This window comes from Microtus oregoni, unplaced genomic scaffold (genome assembly GCF_018167655.1).
Source record: "Microtus oregoni isolate MIOR12 unplaced genomic scaffold, Mior012 000028F_ref0000031, whole genome shotgun sequence".
Lineage (NCBI taxonomy): Eukaryota > Metazoa > Chordata > Mammalia > Rodentia > Cricetidae > Microtus > Microtus oregoni.
In genome coordinates, this window is record NW_024543087.1 from 5,355,229 (window position 1) to 5,376,077 (window position 20,849).

General features: G+C 53.2%; 1 protein-coding gene across 1 annotated transcript; it reads left to right on the forward strand.

The window, feature by feature from the left end:
* Window position 1: 1 nt before the first annotated feature.
* On the forward strand, window positions 2–20,849 carry Plcd1 (phospholipase C delta 1). The gene is made up of 15 exons (XM_041677525.1): window positions 2–125; window positions 8,469–8,633; window positions 12,018–12,246; window positions 16,093–16,222; window positions 16,313–16,544; window positions 17,186–17,387; window positions 17,483–17,627; window positions 17,702–17,851; window positions 17,938–18,096; window positions 18,321–18,480; window positions 18,682–18,798; window positions 19,746–19,924; window positions 20,016–20,148; window positions 20,228–20,377; window positions 20,498–20,849. Exons 1-15 carry the CDS (start codon window positions 92–94, stop codon window positions 20,581–20,583), a joined length of 2,271 nt encoding a protein of 756 aa, XP_041533459.1. The 5' UTR covers window positions 2–91; the 3' UTR covers window positions 20,584–20,849.

The window sequence follows — 20,849 nt, forward strand, 5'->3', positions numbered from 1 at the left end:
CCCTGCACCGGCCTGCGCTTGGGACCCCAAGTCGTTCGGTTGCTGCTCACGTGAGTCACGCCGCGTCCCCTTCGCCGCGGCCCCGACGGGCATGGACTCAGGTCGGGACTTCCTGACCCTGCACGGTGAGTGTCCCGCCCGCAGTGGGGACCCTCGGGAAAGCCTATCCCTCTCCGGTGACAGGGGTAGTAGCTCCTTCTGCTGCATTTGTAGCACCAGACAGACTAACGTCTTGGCCTCTTTCGGATCTCGGAAAACTTCAGCTCAGGCTGGGCACAACCTTGAGCGTTTCCAGACTTTCCCCCAAATCTGGCCCAAGAGATCGGGGAGTAGTGCAGACTTCTCTTGGGGGTTCCCCTTATCCTGTTCATAAAAGGTCGGCTCCTCGGTCCAGATGGCATCGAAGGAGTCGGGGAAGGAAGAGCAGCATCCTTGGACCACCGAGTTCTCCCTGCCCCTTCAGAGGCTTCCCAAAACGCGGGAGTGCCGGACCGCGTCAGGCCGCGCGGGCGTGGCAGATGTGGGTGTAAGGGGGTGGGGCGAGGAGGAGGTGTGCAAGTTTGGCTGAGGTCGGCCTGGCAGCCTTCACTGCCTAGAACGGAAAACTACGATGCCAGGGCTGGGAGCACCAGCGCGATCCTATTTGCTGACGCTCCTGGTCGGAGTGGGTCAGGTCTCAGCGAGGACTGCCTTGAGGCTTGGTCCTTTGTCCAGCCGGCTTTGTTTCTTCCCATCTGGGCTAGCTTCCTCTCCCTCTTCTCTCACTCTAGCAGAGAAGAAAGCCCATGTTCCTGCTGCAAATCTTAGAAGCCTCCAGAGAAGGGTATTCACTCATACTTCGGGGAGGGTTTTTTGGGGGGGCTTTCCTTCGTGTCTCCTCCTCAGCAAACCCTGCCCCTCTCACACCAATCCGCTTCTTAACAGTACTTCTCAATTTACTCTAGTATCCTTGAGATTGTAGGATTTTTAAAATTAAATTGCATGTAGTGTGTGCGTGAGAGAGAGAGAGAGAGAGAGAGAGAATATAACTTGCAGAATCTGTTCTCCCCTTCCACCACGTGGATTCTAGGGCTCATACCCAGGTCACTGGGCTTGGCAGCAATCTCCTTCGCCCCGAGACGTCTTGCGGACTAGGTTGTCGATTTTTGTGCTCACAAGTCATTCACCTCACTCCCCCTGGATATGTGCCGTGCAGCCAGTCCCCAGTCTATTTTGTGTTTGTTAGTTGGCCTAGACCTTGTGGCCAGAGCCCAGTAAACTAGGGTTCCTCAAGATCACCTTGCCAGGCTGGGTTCGTGCCCCTCCCCCTGCTCCCCCATTCTCCAGAGGCCAGAGGTAACGTTTTAACTCTTGACAGAATGGTGGGAACAGGGGGCTGGCAGCTCGGAGGCCCCCAGACTGCACCTCTTCCCTGCCTGCCTCCAAGACCTCTGGTTGCTTCTGACACCACACAGCCTCCGGTTGTGTTGTAACAGGCCCGAGCCTCATTGTCTGCGCCCTCGTCCCATTTCTTTCCTGGGTCAGCCCTGGTGTTTTCCCCATAGGGAAAGACACAGCGCCTTAGTCTAAACGCATGGGCTTGGCCAGCCTGGTCTGTCCTGTTTGAGACCAGCCCCCTGAACGTGTGACTCAGCCGGGCCCTTCCTGCCGGACTGGAATGTACGCTGTGGCCAAGCTGATGGACCTGTGGGCCCACCGCCGCTAGCATGTCCTCCACAGTGAGCTCCATCAAGCACATTCTGTCTACACGGCAAACCAGATAGGGAAGTAAGAGTGGCCAAGGGGAACTAGGGGGGCAGTGTGGTCACTGTGGCGTGCGCTTGTTAGCGGTACTTCTGATGGGGGGGGGTCTGGACCCATTTCCACAGTGCAGGTCCCCCAGCACTGCTCACATGCTGCCTAACCACACTGTCTGGCTTGGGCAGTTGGGGTCTGCTGTGGGGATGTCCCTAGTCCCTCCCATTGGCCAGAGACCAATGGACTAACCTAGAGATGAGGTGGGTCCATACTTCCTACTCATGCAGAGGCATAAATTATAAAGGCAGACTCCAGACACTTTTTCCCCCCAGTCTGACTTCTGTGAGCCTCAGTTTCTTCATCTGCAAAGTGAGAGGAAACACCGCCTACTTCACAGGGGTGCTGTGGGGGTGGGGCGAGATAACATCAGACAGGTAAAACATCCAATCCTAATCTCACAGGAGCCACCTCCCCACCCCCACCCACAAGCCAGGAGGTGTCTGGCAGGGGTGGGTAGATGATGGAACACTACCAAGGGCAAGTGTGGCTGGAATCAGATGCATGAACCAAGGGGCTCTTTCTACATCCAAGGCCCAGCAGTTCCGATCTTCTCCTCCAGCCCCATATCCTCCACTCTTAGTTTAGCTAAGCCTGGACTGGCATCCTCAGCAGCTCCCAAAATTGTGCCTGAAAAGATATCACCTCCCGGGCCCTTCCCTTCCCTGAAGATGTTCACCCACATTGACTTTCCCTACACCTGGCCCCTGCTCTGTGGCAAGAACTGGCATTCTCTAAGAGGGGAAGGAGAAGGCCTTAGCCCTGAGAACACAGGCTCCAATCCTAGCCTTGTTATTTACTGTATAGCCTTTTGCCTTTCTGAGCTCGTTTCTCATCCAGGGAATTACAATATATTTTTTCCACTGAGGATGTTGCCAGGATGAATTGTGAGGGCTGGGGATTTAACTCAGTGGAGTGCTGGCCTGGCATGCCCCATTCCTGGGTTCAGGCCTTTTAAGCCTGGCATAGTGGCACGTGATTACAGTTCTAGCATTTGGAAGGCGACAGTCATTAGTTCAAGGCTATCCTCGGCTACACAGGCTGTTGGAGGACAGTCTAGGACACACAAGATCCTTTCTCAGACAAACAAAATTAGTGGGCTTAGGAACTCTGGGTTGCTTAAAAAGTCAGCGCCTCCAAGAAAAACCATCAGAGCAAAAAGGGGTCACCTGTTCCCGACTAACGGGAGTTATGTCTCACAGTTTGTCTGGCTCTGGGGTTCTGGGCCCATGATATACACACATTTACCCATGTTGGTCCCAGGCCATTTGGGGAGTCAGGAAATGTCTGTAGACCTTCTCAAAACTGCATTTCGTTGTTCCTGTGGGTTGTTTGCATTTGCTGTTGTTTGAGGAGTTTGTTTCTTTGTTTTTTGTTTTTGTTTTTGTTTTTTTGAGATAGGGTCTTACTTTTTAACCCAGGCTGGTCTGGGGCTCACTACGGAGCCCAGCCTGGCCTCAAACTCATAGCAATCCTCCTGCCTTGCACTCCTGAGTACTACATTTACAGATGTGAGCCACCATAACAAACGTAGGATTATGTTTTTAGATACATAACATCATGTGGTGAAGAATTCAAAGAAAACACACATATTGAGATGTGACCACATCAGGTCCCGGGAGGGGGGGTGTTGCTGTTCTGGTTAAGAGCCCCCAGGTGGTTTCTTTACAATCTGGGTAGGCTAGCCTGTATTCTACTCATCCCCACTCCAAATTCAAAGCTCTTCTGTGTCCACAGTTCAGTTCCTCGGCATTAACGTGCCTTGCTCAATATTCATTCTTCGGTGTGACCGTAGGCAACCCACTCGCTCTGTGCTTCAGGGTTTTTGTTTTTCCTGTGCTTGTCTGTGCCCCAAACTGGCTGTGCCCATGACTCACTGCTGCTACTGCAGTGAACCCTGTGGGGAACTCTTCAGGATGGAGGAGGGAGAAGCAGGGCTGAGTCAGGCCTCTGGGTGGTGCCCTGACCCTCCTGCAGCAGGGACTCAGTAATTGCGGAGTGAATGAAAGGGAAGTTGTACACTTGAAAGGCTCCAGTGTTCCCGAGCACTCTGGCAGCACAGTTCTGCACACAGTTTGCAGTCTTTCTAATTTATTCTAGGCAAGCCCGTGGACGCCTTTTGAGGTCAGCATTTTTTTTTTCCTTTTTAAGAACTGCGTTTGTAGCCGGGCAGTGGTGGCGCACGCCTTTAATCCCAGCCTGGAGGCAGAGGCAGGCGGATCTCTGTGAGTTCGAGGCCAGCCTGGTCTACAAGAAATAGTTCCAGGACAGGCTCCAAAACTACAGAGAAACCCTGTCTCAAAAACAAAACAAAAAAACTGTGTTTGTGCCGGGCAGTGACAGGACACACTTTTAATTTCAGCACTCTGGAGGCAGAGGCAGAGGCAGGCAGATCTCTGAATTCAAGGCCAGCCTGGTCTACAGAGTGAGTTCCAAGACAGTCAGGGCTACACAGAGAAACCCTGCCTTGAAAAATCCTAGACAACAACAAACCAAGCAAAAATAAAAGAAATAAACAAAAAACAACATAAAGAATTCCATTTGCATCTGTTACCTTGGGGATGTCCCTGATTAAATGGGAAACCAAGAAGAAAGCCAGAGAGCCAGTAGCATGCCTAGTCATAACAAATCAGTTGCGGAACTAAGGGTAAGAGATTTGGCGGGCTCGATTGAATAGCCCCCGCTCGCTGGCCTGACCATCTCCGCATTTCTGTTAAACTCGGCAGGCACCAGGATTCCCTCTACAGCGCAGCTTACTTAGTGTCTGCACTGGTGCCTGGACGATCTTGCAAAGCTGGCAGGGGAGTTCCCGGCCAGGCTGGAAAGCACACGGACGCCCAGTCCCCACCCTCACACACCCTCCCAAGTCGAAGTTTCTCCCTTCCATCCTGGGCTCCGCCTTTCCCGTGCTGAAGCTCCCTCTCCTGGGCTCCGCCTCTCTCTCCAGGGTGCTTCCTGGCTGTGATTCCTCCACGTCGCGTCCCAGACGGTGACGGCCAGCCTCTGAGCCTGGGTTATGCCTGGCAGGCTCTGTCTCTCCAACTTTCCAGCCTTGTTTGCTAGTCTAACACTCTCTGGAGGTGAAGGCACAAAGATCGGAATTCAAGGCCTTTAGGGCCACACCGGGCCTCGCCCCCCCGCCCCCCCCCCCCCCCGTCCCGCCTCCTACTTTCTGGGTTCCACTTCCTCCGCCTACTTTCTGCTCTCTCCAACCTCTCTAGACCATCGGCCCCGCCCGCATGATTGGCTCCGCCCCCTGAGATCTGACCCGCCCCTCCTCTGAGGTTCTGGCTCCGCCTACTCAGGGCTAAACCGCCGGACGCCTAAGCTAGGATTTACTCGGGCAGAGTCTTGGGAGGACACCATGCAGTGCCTGGGGGTCCCGAGCTGCAGGCGGCGAAGCGTGAGCCGCTCCCGGGAGCTCTACCTGCAGGAGCAGAGTCGCAAAGTGGCTGCGCTCAATGGTCAGAGGCTGGGTAAGGGATGCTGGGGACACTGAGAGCTTACTGTGGGAAATGGGACAGCAGCTGGAATAGGACGCTCCTCCCCTGAGCCTTGGATTAGACTGTTTAGTTCTACGGGGCTGTGTTTTCAGAGTGCGAGCGTGGAGCGAGGACGGGGGGGGGGGGGGGGGGGGGACACGACCAGATACCCTTTCTCAAGCAAACCGATCTTCATGCTCCCTTCTGATTACAGATTAATCCCTGAGTGTGTGACTCTCTTAGAGCTGGACCAATGAGGTCCAGTATGAGGGTGGCAAATGTGTACCAGGACAGGTGACAGTTCGTGACCCCAGGCGAGTGATTCTGTCATACTTGTGGTATTGTGATACCATAGTATGGGGGTGATAGTTTGTCATGTTGTGTAGCCAAGTGTGACATTGTGGTACTAAGGTGTCTGTGTGCAGCCCTGTGTGACAGTGTGCCCCTGACAGTGAGTGACCTAAGCTGATGGCTTGGCTGCCATTCTACGTTATGGTGTGGGTTTTCTGATTCGGTTACCTGGTGGCTCTGTGTCTGAGTGGTGGCCGCGTGTTCCCTAGCTCTCATCCTGCGAGCAGGCTTCCTACTTGTGAGTCCCAACTCCTCCGTGCAGCTTCCTTCAGCCTTGATTTCCTCATCTGTAAAATGGGGATAATGATACGACTGCCATTCTTCACGGAGTTGCTGAGGGGATGTCCTATGAACAGTATCTTATTCCAATATTAGCCATCATTATGGCGGCTGCTGTTATTATGGTGGCAGCATTCCCACGCTGTGTGTGAAAGACACCCACTCCGTGAGACACAGGTAGTGTGGGGGGGCACCGTGTCCCTGGGTGCGAGGTCATGTCTGTGAGTCTGTGGTTGTAAATCTCAGTGCATGTCTCCATGTGGCTGTGTACTGATGTGGGTTCCAGGCCCAATACTGTCTTCATGCACCATGTTGGAAACACGGACAGAATGCCAGGCATTCCCACTGGCACCTGTAGTGCCCTCCATGTCCTCTATACCGGTCGCTTCCCTAGTGGGCAGCTAGCCTGGAAACGGTTGGTGAAACCCCTGAGCTCATAGCCCACCCGCCCTTCCAAGGCTGAGTGAGTGGAGCTGGGTGAAGGCTTCCCACACTCTCTGCCTGAGAAGACAAGAGGGTCCTGTGTAGGCCACCCAGAGGCCTCAGAATCAGGAAACCCTTCCCACTCCATGGAGGTCCCTGCCCAGTTTTCCCAGTTCCCGGAGGATGGTAGCTGTCGCCCTGCTGGAGTTATCTGGGTCCACTTGGGACTCAGATCCACCTCCGGGAAGCAGGACATCAGTGGGAGCTTATCATATCTGACCTCGCATACAGGTCCACAGCTGGCCCCAGGACAGGATGAACTTGTCATCTCTTCATGGTGTTTTCCAGAGCGAGAGGGTAGGGGGCTTGCCTTCCACTTCCCAGCAGCCCCCATTCCCATCTGAGCTGTTAGCAGGAGCTTGCTTAGCTGTGTCCAGCTTGGGGGGAAGGCTGCTGCCAGATGGTCAGGAGGGGCTCCTCCTAATTATACCTTAGCCTCAGAAGAGACAGTGGGCTCTTCCCAGCAGAGGCCAGAGGTGGCCCTCTGCTCTGACTGTCTGGAAACTCCCTAACCTTCCCTCCACATAGAACATTCTGTGTGAGGTCCTTCTCTTCTTCCAGATCCCCCACACTGAGAGGAAGCCGCCCATACTGAGGTAGAGCATCTTCTAGCAATGGGTGGACACATGGAACAAGGGTGGTGGCATGTGGCATGACTGTCCTCCCTAAGGACTGGCGATAATGCTGTTCTTACCCCAGGACTGAGGAGGGAGCCCACAGGGAGGAAAGGAGGTCAGGGACGACGGGGCCAGGGATGGTGGCCCTGGAATCTTCCCTCAGTGGAAGTAGAAAGCTGGTGAGGGATAAGGTGGGTGAGTGAGGCCCGTCCATATAGGCTTCTAGGCAATGTGTAGAAGGTAAGAGGGGGCGGCATGGATGAACTGGGAGGGGCTGTCATGGGTGGAGGGTGTGGGCTCAGGAAAGAAGCCTGTGACTGACTTTGGGAGGACTAGAAGCCTAGGCCTAGGCCCTGGTCCAAAACAGGACAGTAGGAGTCTTTGATGCCACTTTTCTGTTGGTCACATAGTTTTAGGGACATAATTAGGTGTCCATCTGGCTTTGGATAGATCTGGCTATAGAGCTGTGTAGGACATAAACGTGTATCTATCTCTCTATCGCACTGAGAGTTATTAAGGCACACGGTGTTTCCTTTGTCATCATCAGTGCAGGATCTGTTTGCAGACGATGACTCCGGAGGGGCCTGGTGTCCTTCTGGGTCTGTCAAGGGAGAGGTCCGTGACTGAGGTCAAGCCCGCATCTCTGCAGGGACCAGGCAAGCGGGCAGAGTTCTGTCCCTGTGGACCCGTCTCAGCTTCTGAAAAGACTGAGCTCTGTCTTAAAGCAACTGTTCCCTGAAGGAGCCCAGACCCAGGGCACGCAGTAGTTGGCGGTCCGGTAGGAAAGGCCGGGCCGTCCTAGCCGGCTAAACGTAGTCCACGGTGGGCTCATCATTCTCTTCTGGGGCAAAGATAGGAACAGGGAAGAGGGTGGTTGGAGTAGCAGAGGCCCAGGGATCCCGTCGCAGTAAATCATGAAGTCACCAGGTCACACAAACAGCTAGTCAGGAAGTGTGCTGGAACCCAGGGACAGATAACGTTGGAGCCATTGGAGATGCGAGGTTGTTTGGCTCTGAAGGCCTGGGTTCATTTCCAGCTGTGTGGTCTCTGTGTGGTCCCTCTACTTCCTCTTTTAGTGCCCGCTCCCTTCATCTCCCTCGGAGCCAGGCCGCTTCCCGGGTCCCCCAGGAAGCACAGGTTTCTGAACGCCGCTCATTCAGATTTTCGACAAGTCACAGTGTCTGTATGGTCGGGCAGAGAGTGCAGCACAGTAGTCAGACGCTGTGCACAGATGCCCTGGGCTCAATCCATACCCAGTGCTGGGCAAAAGCATAATCTTCAGTGGGTAACAGTCTTCCCTGATGGAGGCAAGGGTCTGGGCTGGCTGGCGGGGTCAAGGGGGGACAAATGTATTACTTGAGAAGGGTGAGGTTGGCAGAAGTGGGTTCTGAGGGGGCAGAGAGGGACAATAAGAGGGTCACGGGTAGAGAAAGCCGCTTCTCACCAGTACTGACTCTCCCAGGGCTGCAGGATGACCAGGACCTCCAGGCCCTTCTGAAAGGCAGCCAGCTCCTGAAGGTCAAGTCCAGCTCGTGGCGGAGAGAACGGTTCTACAAGCTACAAGAGGACTGTAAGACCATCTGGCAGGAGTCCCGCAAGGTCATGAGGTCCCCAGAGTCCCAGCTGTGTGAGTGCCCTGGGTCTTGTGGCGGGGGTGGCATAGGGTGGAGGCCGGTCATGGATCGTGACCACAGGTGGGCCACGCCCGAAATAAGGACCAAAAAGAAGAAACTTAGGCTGGTTGGGGTCAAGGAAATATTCGAGTTCAGTTGTTTGTTGGGAAAATGAGGTTAGGTTGGCCACAGAGGGTACTCATGGGTATTTAACGAGGGTGAAGATATATGACCATGGCTACAGATGGGGACAGCCATGCTCAGAAGCTACCGTGGAGCTGGGCAGGTTTGTTTGAACGTGTAGGTGCCACCCAGGTCGTTGTAAATGAGAGAAAAGTGGTGAATCAGCACTCCAGGCATGTTGGGGCCAAGAGCGGGGCCCAAAGTCCGGGGACAGATAAGGTACTTCCATATCAGTGGCCTTAGGTGGGGCTCAGGACGCTGAATCTCTCCTGGAACTAGAGCCGTGGGAGGCTTGGGTGGAGCAGGGGAGGGAAAGAGAAAGTGAGAGTGAGCGGGGCCAGGCACTGTCTTTCCAGAAGGTTCTCAATGGCCTGGGTACCCAAAGCTGAGGGGATGGGTGTACAAAAGGAGAGCCTCCGGAGACCTTGGGGGTAGCTCTGCAGACACGCCCTTCAGTGCGCACTCCCTGAAAGTTCTATACGAGATGCCCCGTGCAGAGACCAGTGCCAGCGGTGGAACCCCACAACAGTGGACGGCTGCACTGTCCAGTATGGGGGCCATCAGCTCCTAGAGGCCAGGGGGCTCTAGACTTGTGGCAGCCGTGACTGAGGAACCCCTGTTTCACTTTATACCCACAAATGTAGGGTTTTGTGGGATTTTTGTTTGCTGTTCTGAAAAACACTGTTGACTAGGCTGGCCTTGAACTCAGAGTTGGGCGTGCCTCCACTGGAATTAAAGGCACGTGCCACCACGCCTAGTGTTTGTTTGCTTGTTTGTTTTTAAGGACGGGATCTCACACAGACTGAGCTAGCTTTGAACTTACTGCTGCAGCTGAGGAAGGCAGTCCTACCCTTGCTATGGGTGAATTCCTGACGCTTTGCAGTATACTCCCAAGTGCTCAGTTAGAGGATGGGACTTGGAAGTGTCTCAGAAATTACTCTCAGAGCCTGGCAGTGGTGGCGCACGCCTTTAATCCCAGCAAAAGGAGGCAGATCTCTGTGAGTTCAAGGCCAGCCTGGTCTACAAGAGCTAGTTTCAGGACAGGCTCCAAAGCTACAGAGAAACCCTGTCTCAGAAAACCAAAATAAATAAATAAATAAATAAATAAATAAAGTAAAATAAAAAATAAAAATAAAAAAATAAATTACTCTGAGAGAAATTACTCTGAGAGCTGGGCTGTAGTTCATTTGGTAGAACACTGGTCTAGCATAAATGAAGCCCTGGGTTCAATTCCCAGCACTCCATACACTGGGTGTGGTAGCAGCTGCCTGTAATCTTAGTATTGGGAGGGAAAGGCAGGAAGATCAGAAGTTCAAGTCACCCTTGTCTGCACAGTTTAGGACCGTGAATTCACAAAAACAAAAACAAAAGAAGACCACCTTGAGACTCTGCCCCGGCCCAGCTAAGGCCTCCCAGCACAGGAGTGACCCCTGACCATGCCTGTGTCTGTGGCGCCAGACAGGCTCCTACATTGGTCTCCTGTCCTGATACAGGGTTTCCTGTTAGCTACTGGTGGATGGGGGCGTGGTGGGAACAGAGGACTTTCATTGGAAAGTGGATACATATGAATTGCTTGCCTCTGTTGGGGATGGGTAGGGAAGAGGCAGGAAAAAAGAGAAGGCCCCTCCCTATGCCCTTTCAACAGCAGGAGCCCAGGGGACTCTCTGAGAGGCTTGCTTCGAGGACTGCCACAGTCCCATGCTTAGCAGGCCTTCTTTGCACTTCTTTTCTTTCCAGGCAAGAATTGAGGTTCTTGTCCCCAGTGGCACCTTACCCTGGGGAAACTGAGTCCAGATGACAGAGGAGTAGTACATTCCCCCATTTCTCTCTCTGTCTATGCTAAGTCTCCCCAGGCTCCCCTACAGCTCACCCATTGTTCCCAGGAATCTTATCAGCAGCGAAGGCAGCTGGCCTTTCTCTGGGGGGGCCAGTGGAGGTGTGGGCCTGGGGGCTCCGTGACCCAGGCTTCCGGTTTTCTTTTCTGGCCTAGGGCAGCTCAGCTGCCTAGTGGGGCAAAGAAGGGTTAACTAAGGATGTGTTCTACATCCCAGATGCTACAGGGGTCACGTGTCCCAGGGTTCAGAGCCTATGGCCCAGGCACACATGTGGTCCTGTAGGTGTGTGGGAGGCCCCTGGGGCCTCGGGGTAGGCAGAGTTTGGGGAAGGACACGAAGATGTACAGATAGGCCCATTCTAGGACCCAGAATGACAGTACACTGTGGAAAGGCTGGCGGGTACAGGCTGTAGCAGGCACACTGGGAAGGCAGTGTCTAAGGTCTTGTTTGTCCCTGAAGCTTGTAAGACTGGCTGTGCTGGGGGGAGGGGGAAGCTCACCAGCCTCCTAAGAGCAGAATGACGTCATCTCTAAGACCCGAGGAGAACATGATGAGCCCACTGTGTCTAACCTGCTGGGATGGTCCTCCCTCTTCTTGCCTGCTCCTTACTGCTGAGGCCCCTAGATCTGGGATCCCTCAGAGTATGGTAGCTCTAACGCAGGGCTCAATCTTTTCACGAGCTGAGACAAGCCCAGGAGGACAGAACTCTGCCTCCTCTTTATCCCCCTCCTGCCTGCTCTTAGTGATGCAGACTGGCCTCTACTCTGCCTCTTGGGACCCTGAGGCCTTTCTACACCCTTCTGCCAGAGGGCTCCCTGAAGCCAGAGCTCACAGGGTAAATACATCAGTTTTCTCTCTGACTTTGGGCTTCTGTTCTCTGACCCCAGGGCCAGGACTGACCAAGAGTGGCCACTCATCTACTAAGTGGTCAGTAGAGGGGCCAGGAGGCTCTCATGCTGGGGCCCCAAAGTCCAGCTTGGCCTGAAGGGTGCATGACCTCTCTCTCATCAAAGATGCCAAGCTCCAGAATGGTCTCACCCTAAGAGGCCTGTTCTGTATAATCTTCTCCTACTACCTGATTCCTTACTAGGACCATGGACCTAGGTCCTCGCTGCCCATCCTATCCTAAGATGTCTGTCTTCAGATCTCCCTGCGTGTTCCCACTCTGCCACTGTTGACTGTCTTGTGCCCTGCCTGTATTGTGTCTTTATTTATTGTTCTCCACACTCTGCCCTTCTGCCTGGACCCTCAGTCTGAGCCCCTAGTCTGGCTGTGACAATGAGACACTAGGTTGTGCTCTTTGCCCTGCTTGGCTGTGTCAGAGACAGTTGTTCATCTCACGGTCTGTTCCACTGTTACCCCCCGCCCCCGCCCCCGCAGTCTCCATTGAGGACATTCAGGAGGTACGGATGGGGCACCGCACCGAAGGCCTGGAGAAGTTTGCCCGTGACATACCTGAAGACCGCTGCTTCTCCATCGTCTTCAAGGACCAGCGCAATACACTAGACCTCATTGCCCCGTCATCGGCTGACGCGCAGCACTGGGTGCAGGGCCTGCGTAAGATCATCCATCACTCCGGCTCCATGGACCAGCGTCAGAAGCTACAGCAGTATCCTCTTGGGCAGGGCGTCCTGGCTGGGTGTGGAATGTGTGGCGGTCAGTTTAGAGCCGCTGTCACTAAACACGAGAATGTATTAGTTACTTTTCTGGTTGCTGTGATACTTGATAAAAACAAATCAGGAGGGAGGGCTTATTACGGTTTGAGAGAATGCTGTCAGTCAAGGTGGAGAGGCATGGCTGCCGCAGTGTAATACAGGTAGTTACATTGTGTCTGCAGTCAGGAAGCAGAGGGGAGGGGACCCCAGTTCAGTTTCCAGCACCCAGGTCAGCTAACTCGCAATGGTCTGTAGTTTTAGCTCCAGGGAACCTGATACCTCTGACTTCTGAAGGGTATCTACACACACACACACACAGACACACACACACACACACACACACACACACACACACCATAAAAACCCTCTTATTTAAAGCCAGATATGGTGAACATTCTTGTAATCTCAGCACTGCATAGCGGACAGGTGGGTCCCCAAGTCTTCCTGGCCAACAGGCCGAGACTAAAACGTGAATTCCAGGCCACTGAGAGATCTTGTCTCAGAAGACAAGGTAGACAGCGCCTGAGGACCAGAGCCCGTGGTTGGCTTTTGATCTCCACATAAGCATGTGTGCGTCTGCACCCACGTGGACAGACATACGTGCACGTACAATTGCTGAGCCGATGCAGTGTGTGTTCACGTATTTACACTTGTGCTGCCTCCCCACCGTCATTTTTTGAACAGCTCCATTCTCCTCCCCGCCCCTGGGGGAAAAAAATAGCATTAGTGAGTCTCTCATATTTTCTCCCGACACCAGACCTAGAAGCCTCCATCTGTTCTCTGTCCTCGGAGGATTTGCCATATAAGCTGAGCCCGCAGCTGCTCCCTAACAGCGTCTTACTCCTAGTGTGTGTGAGCATTCCTTCACCCTGTAGTGTGGATCTGCACTTTGTACTTTCCGGCTTCCTAAAAGTACCCCACTGTATGGCTACACTGTATCCTGTAACTCCTAACTTACCAGTTAATGGACGCCTGAGTGGCTTCTTCTTTAGGACTCTACTCAGTGGCAAAAGCTAGCACATGTTTTGTGTGACTATGTTTCCATTTCACTCGAGTACACACTAGAAGCAGAATTGCTAGGTTATATGGTAACTTTTATGTTTAGCTTTTTAAAAATAGATTTTATTTTTATCATTTTAAGTATATGGGTGTTTTGCCTACATGTATGTCTGTGTACCATGTCCATGCCTGGTGCCCGAGGAGACCAGAATGTCGATCCCTCGAAACTGGAGTTACACACAATCATGAGCCGTCATGTGGATTATTAAGGAATTAAACCCCAGATCCTCTGGGAAAGCAGTCAGTGCTCTTAACCACTGAGCCATTTCTCCAGCCCCTTGTTCTAGTTTTAATCATGTGTCTGTCTGTGCGTGTGCGCATATGTCCATTAGTGTGCAATGCCTGCAGAGGTTGGGGGAGGACCCGACAGCTCAGTTATAAGCCGTTGTAAAAAAAAGCCAAAGTAGGTACAAAGAACTGAACTCTGGGCTCTAGCCATTCTCTCCAGCTCCATGCTTGACCCTTTTGAAAACCTGCCAAACCATTTCCCAAAGGAAGTCCAGCGGTTTAGATCCCACCTGCAGTGGGGGAGGGGTCGCATTTTTCCATCAATCGCAGCATTAGTTTCTCGTCTTTCTCTCTTGTTATAGACACTGTCTCGGATGTGAAGTAAATCTCTGATTAACTTTCTGTTCTGTGGTGTGTGGTATGAGGTAGGAAATCTATTTCTTTTCTGTTTGCATTTGGATATCCAGCACTGTTTTCTGGGACTTATTTTTCGGTTATTTTTTATTGTATAACTTATTTATTGTGTGTTTGCATGTTTGTCTCCTAGTGCGTGTGGCGGTCAGAGGATAACTTGCAGGAGTTGGTTCTCTTCTTCTACCATATGGGTCCTGGGGATCAAATTCAGTTATCGGGGATCACCTCGTGGTCCTGAAAATAGGATTCTGTTGAATATTCCCACTGAATCGTCCATTGACTGCAAAAGTGGGTATTTATTCTGGACTTAGTTCTATTCCATGTGTCTGTTTGTCTGTCCTTTCGGGCACTGTCCTTGTACCATACTCTTAGCTCCCGTGACTTTGTAGTAAGCTTCCGAACCAGGAAGTGTGAATTGTCCAAGTCTGTCCTTTGTTTTGCAAGATTGGTTTGGTTGCTCTGGGTCCCTTGACTTCCGACCCATATTTTAAGATCTATTTGTCAGTTTCTTGCAAAGAAACCAACAGCATTTGATAAGGATCATAGACTGATTAATTTGGAGACCTCTCTGCATGGAAATGTTTTCTGACCCATGATCATGGATAGATGTCTTTACATTTGATTATTCCTTTTTCTATTTGTTGAAGATTCTCTCTCTCTCCCTTTGTGTGTGTCTGTGTGTGTGTGCGTGTGCGTGCATACGTGTGTGTCTGTTGGGGTTGTAGGTAGTTGTGAGCCATCTGGAGGATGGTAGCATTCCAGTCCTGGTCCTCTGCAAGAACAGCATTCTGTTGAATGTTCCCACAATCTTGTGTGCTGAACCATCTTTCCAGCCCCTAGTCTTTATCCATTTCTTTTAACAGTGTCATGCGACTTACAGAATTTTAAGTTTTATACTTAAAAAAAATTATTTCAGCTGGACGGTGGTGGCATTCCAGGATAGACTCCAAAGCTACAGAGAAACCCTGTCTCAAAAGAAAAAAATCATTTCAAGCTGGGTGGTGATGGCGCACACCTTTAATCCCAGCACTTGCAAGGCAGAGGCAGGCAGATCTCTCTGAGTTCAAGGCCAGCCTGGTCTACAGAGTGAGTTCCAGGATAGACTCCAAAGCTACAGAGAAACCCTGTCTCGAAAAACCAAAAATAAATAAATAATAATTTTAATTATTTTGGTGCTATTGTAAGTTGAATTGCTTCTTAGATTATTATTATTATTTTGATTTTTGAGACAGGGTTTCTCCATGTAGCCCTGGCTGTCCTGGAGCTCACTCTGTAGACCAGGCTGGTTTTGAACTCACAGCGATCTTCCTGCCTCTGCCTTCCGAGTGCTGGGATTAGAGGTGTGCACCATTACCACCACCCAGCACTTCTTAGATTGTTGTTGTTTGGTTTTGGTTTTGATTTGTCTGTTTGGCGACAGTCTCTTATTAGCCCAGGCTACCCTGGAGTTGACTGGGTTTCTGTCGGCTATCTCCACTTTCTGATCAGTGGCTGGGAATTTGTGTTTCTGTGTGTTAACCCTCAGGCACCAGGGCAGGCTGACTGATGGTTTGAGAAACTGGGGGAACCGCATTGCAGTGACATCAGCCCTGGGAGAGATGGTCCCATCAGGTGGGGAGCGAATGGCTGATTTCCTTCTCTGTAGTCCAAATTGTCTACAGTGAGGCTTTTTATGGTGATTATTTCAGATATCATCAGGTTTTAGAATGAGCAAACAGAAAAAGACCTCTATCTGGGCCTAGTGGTACTCCGAGTGTAATCCAAGCTACTCAGGAAGCTGAGGCAGGAGGATTACAAGTTCAAGACCTAACTGAACTAAAGAGTGAGTTTACAGTCACTCTGGGTAATTTCGGGAACTCCTGATTTAACACACAAAGAGGACTGAGGTGGAGTACTGTGTAAGACCCCGCCTTCAGTCCCTCGTAGCAAACAAACCAGAGCAAGAAAAGGAGGGGAAAAGACACCGTAAGGAAGGCCTCGGGTTCCTGCTTCCTGGTCTTCTGGCCTGCAGGACACTGGGCCACAGGCAGCTGCGGCTTCATGTGGCTGGGACCCTGTGGGCATCAGGCTGCTGTGTGTTTTCCTGACGGCTTGCCCAGCTGGATTCACTCCTGCTTGCGAAAAGCTGACAAAAACAAGGACAACAAAATGAACTTCAAGGAACTGAAGGATTTCTTGAAGGAACTCAACATACAGGTGGACGACAGCTATGCCAGGAAGATCTTCAGGGTGAGCTGGCCAGGTGGCTGCGGGGCCTCGGTCCTGGTCGGGGCCGGGTCTGAGCCCAGTCTGAGCCCGTGCTCTGCCCTGGCTTTGCAGGAATGTGACCACTCCCAGACAGACTCGCTGGAGGACGAGGAGATTGAGACCTTCTACAAGATGCTGACCCAGCGCGCTGAGATCGACTGCGTCTTTGCCGAGGCTGCAGGATCAGCGGAGACCCTGTCGGTGGAAAAGCTCGTCACGTTCCTGCAGCATCAGCAGCGGGAGGAGGCTGCAGGGCCAGCACTGGCCCTCTCCCTCATTGAGCGCTACGAACCCAGTGAGACTGGTGAGGGCCCAGCCATCCTGGAGCCACATGACTGGGAGACTCTGATGGAACTGCAGACAGACAGACAGACGTGCTGCAGGGAGCCAGCCCCAGGGTCGCTGATCAGTGTGTGACTCTCCTGTGTAAGCAGGTGCATGGGAGAGAGAGCCCCAGTGTTTGTCCCGTCTGGGCCTCACTTCCCTTCAGTTCCTCTGCAGGGGCATTGAGTGTCCCTATCCCAAGACCTAAGTGCCTGGGAAGCCAGGGTCATTGTTACTTCCCTCTTTGAGTCTATCCTGCATCAGCATTGAGTCATGACCTAGAGAAGACACAGCGCTGCTTAGCAGGCCAGCCTGTCAGCATAGTGAGACCCGTCTTGAAGTGTAGTGTTAAAGAGGACTGGGAATACCGCTCAGTGGTAGTGTGAAAGACCCTGCAGGCAACTCTGGGGACTCGGAGGCGATGTCACCCAGAAGGGAAGGAAGGGAAAGAGGGCCTCACCCCACTGTGACCACAATCTCACTGGGAGCCCAGGACGTCTCCTCCCCAGAGCTGCAGCTCACCAGCTGAAGGCGGGTGGGCAGGCAGAGTGGAGAAGAGACTTCTCTCCACAGCGGCAGGCAACTGTCTCTGACTGGAAATGGTGGCTTCTTCCTACCTAGCCAAGGCGCAGCGGCAGATGACCAAGGACGGCTTCCTCATGTACTTGCTGTCCGCCGATGGCAGCGCCTTCAACCTGGCGCACCGCCGTGTCTACCAGGATATGGGCCAGCCACTCAGCCACTACTTAGTGTCTTCTTCCCACAACACCTACCTGCTGGAAGACCAGCTCAGAGGGCCCAGCAGCACGGAGGCCTACATCCGGTGCGGTCCAGGGGTGGAGCTGTTAGGGGCGGGGCAGGGTAGGATCCAGGACAGGATCTAGAGGGTCCTAGCCCAGCTGTCACCACCCCCTGCAGGGCTCTGTGCAAAGGCTGTCGCTGCTTGGAACTTGACTGCTGGGATGGTCCCAATCAGGAACCTATCATCTACCACGGCTACACTTTCACCTCCAAGATTCTTTTCTGTGACGTGCTCAGGGCCATCCGGGACTATGCCTTCAAGGTTGGGCGTGCCCATGGGAGTGAGGAGAGGCCACTAGGGGTGGACAATCATCTAACTCATCTTGGGGCTTCTAGGCATCCCCCTACCCCGTCATCCTGTCCCTGGAGAACCACTGCAGTCTGGAGCAGCAGCGAGTGATGGCGCTTCACCTGAAGGCTATCCTGGGGCCCATGCTGTTGGACCAGCCCCTGGAGGGGGTTACCATGAGCTTGCCTTCCCCTGAGGTACCGAGTGGGTACCCTGAAGGCAGGGAAGGGAACCTGGCTGGGAGGCCTATGTGAATCCTCACCAGGGAGTTGTTTATCCCCAGCAACTGAAGGGCAAGATCCTGCTGAAAGGGAAGAAGTTTGGAGGGCTGCTTCCTGCTGGAGGGGAAAACGGGCCTGAGGCCACTGATGTGTCCGACGAAGATGAAGCCGCGGAAATGGAGGACGAGACCGTGCGGAACCAAGTGCAGCAGAAGCCCAAGGTTCTAGGGGAAGCTGTGGAGGTGGGGTGGCCCCAGGTCCGTCCCTCTCCCATTGCCCATGGGAGGTTTGCCTTGTCTTAGATTTTCTGTGGCTGCCATTCAGACCTTCTGCCCCCTCTCTCTGTCTGTCTCCTCTCTCTCTCTCTGTTGTCTGGGTTTCTGGCGCTCAGTGCCCACCTTGTCCTACCCTGTGGCTCTAACCTGGGCCTCCCCGTGGCCTCCAGGAGGATAAGCTAAAGCTGGCGCCGGAGCTCTCTGACATGGTCGTTTACTGCAAGAGTGTCCACTTTGGTGGCTTCTCCAATCCTAGCACCTACGGGCAGGCATTCTATGAGATGGCTTCCTTCTCTGAGAACCGTGCCCTCCGGCTGCTCCAGGAGTCAGGTGAGCACCTGTTCTTGCAGGCATATGAACCTGGCCATCTGGACTGGTCTAGACCGGGGCTACCCTCCACCCTTGTCGGGGCCCTAAGCTAGCACTCCCTGCTTTATGCCCGGACAGAACTGGTGAGGTGGGGTGGGGTGGGGTGGGTAGGTGTGTCTTTAGCCCACCAAGGCCTTCACTGCTGACCCCACCTTTCCTCAGGAAATAGTTTTGTCCGCCACAACGTGAACCACCTGAGCAGGATCTACCCAGCTGGGAGAAGAACAGACTCCTCCAACTACAGTCCTGTGGAGATGTGGAATGGGGGCTGCCAGATTGGTACGGACCAGCTGGGATGGACGGTGGGGGGGGGGTTAGAAAGAGCACCTGACCTTGATGTCCAGTGGCCTAGAGCCCTGAAGGTCACAGGATAAAGGTCTGAGGACCTGAGAATGTTTGGGTGCCAACCAAGAGCTGAGCATGGAACTTGCCCAGCCAGCAAGTCTGTGCCCGAAATGGAGCAGGTAGTTCAGCCGTTGACGTGCTTGCCTGGCTTGCAGGACGTCATCCTGGGTTCAAAACTCTGCACTGCAGAGAACAGGAGTGGTATCATGCATCCTCCCAGCCTTTTTGAGGAGGAGGCAGGGATGGGGTAGGGTAGGTGGGTTAGGAGCTCAAGGTCTTCCTTGGCCGCATAGTGAATTCAAAGCCAGACTGGGCTACAGGAGATGCTGCCTCAAAACCCAACAAAACAGGCTGGGGAAATGACTCAGTCAGCTAAACGTTTGCCATCCAAACAGTACTGACAAGGTCCTTCATTGGGATCCCTACCTATGTAACGTGTCAGGAGTGATGACACACACCGTATACACACTGTACACACACTGTAACCCCAGCACTGAGGAGGCAGAGGTAGGCTGCTCTCTGGAGCTCATGGCCAGCCCGTCTGGTGGATTGGTAAGCTCCAGGTTCCATAGAGACCCTGTCCCCAAAAATAAAGAACGATTGAGAAAGATGTCAGACATTGACCTCTGGCCTCCATGTATGTATAAACACATGCACACAGTCATGTGAACACACACTTATATTACACACACACACAAATAAACAGGACGTGATCAGTGTGATGGGTCAGGTAGGATGATGGGAAGACAGGAGACACTGGAGCATCATTGGATCCTGCTCCCAATGAACGCAGGAACTCGACTATAGTGCATTCTGAACAGGCTGGGCTTCAGGACTCTGGAGCCAGCCTGCAGCTTGTGTATACTCTGATCTACCTGCAGTGGCTCTCAACTTCCAAACCCCTGGGCCAGAGATGGATGTATACCTGGGCCGCTTCCAGGACAATGGAGCTTGTGGGTATGTGCTGAAACCTGCCTTCCTGAGAGACCCCAACACCACCTTCAACTCACGTGCCCTGACTCAGGGGCCCTGGTGGGCTCGGAAGAGGCTCCGTGTCCGGGTATGGCCAGACACAGAAGGGACAGCTGCCTGTGGGGATCTGTCCTGCTCACTGCTGTCTGCAAATGCTCACTGTCCCCACCTTCCCTTAGATCATCTCGGGACAGCAGCTGCCAAAAGTCAACAAGAGCAAGAACTCAATCGTGGACCCCAAGGTGATAGTGGAGATCCACGGTGTGAGCCGGGACGTGGCCAGCCGCCAGACCGCAGTGATTACCAATAATGGTATAGTGTACACTGGCTGGGTTGGGCCAGGCCGATGATGCTGGTGACCTTGCTATTGACATGGTGTTTGTCCTTCTAGGTTTCAACCCCTGGTGGGACACGGAGTTTGAGTTTGAGGTGGCCGTGCCTGACCTTGCCCTTGTACGCTTTGTAGTAGAGGACTACGATGCCTCCTCCAAGAACGACTTTATTGGCCAGAGTACTATCCCCTGGAGCAGCCTCAAGCAGGGTGAGTGTTGGCGGGAAGGGGCCAGCCAGCAGCAGCGGGCAGGTCCTGGCTTCCCCCAGCCTGCAGATCACTCCGCCTGGAGCATCTTCTTCCAGTGACCAGAACTGTCCTTCCCACCAGGGTACCGCCACGTCCACCTCTTGTCTAAGAACGGAGACCAGCATCCGTCAGCCACGCTGTTTGTGAAGATCTCCCTCCAGGACTAAGCCTGGGGATGGGTGAGGTCCACTCTGAGTGGGCCACGCTGTGTCCACCCCCGGGGCAAGGCTGGCATTGTTGCACCGACTTCTGATGTGGAGTGCGAGGGCCTGAACTGCCTTTAGCTCCAATACATCAACTGTGCTTCCTGCCTCTCTGGGGACCCAGGAGCAGTCCAGTCCCTGGAGTGGCCAGACTTCCGTTAGGAACAACATTGCAGCCCTCCCCCTAGCTGTCTGTAGGTTGTTAGTTTTTATAAAAATCACTAGGTAAA

What these genes read in the sequence shown, in the direction of transcription:
- Plcd1 (XM_041677525.1), top strand. Translation starts at nt 92, where the DNA reads ATGGACTCAGGTCGGGACTTCCTGACCCTGCACG. An exon ending in GGACTTCCTGACCCTGCACG is followed by an intron (nt 126 to 8,468) that starts GTGAGTGTCCCG and finishes TGACTCTCCCAG; the next exon opens with GGCTGCAGGATGACCAGGAC. An exon ending in CCGGCTGCTCCAGGAGTCAG is followed by an intron (nt 18,481 to 18,681) that starts GTGAGCACCTGT and finishes ACCTTTCCTCAG; the next exon opens with GAAATAGTTTTGTCCGCCAC.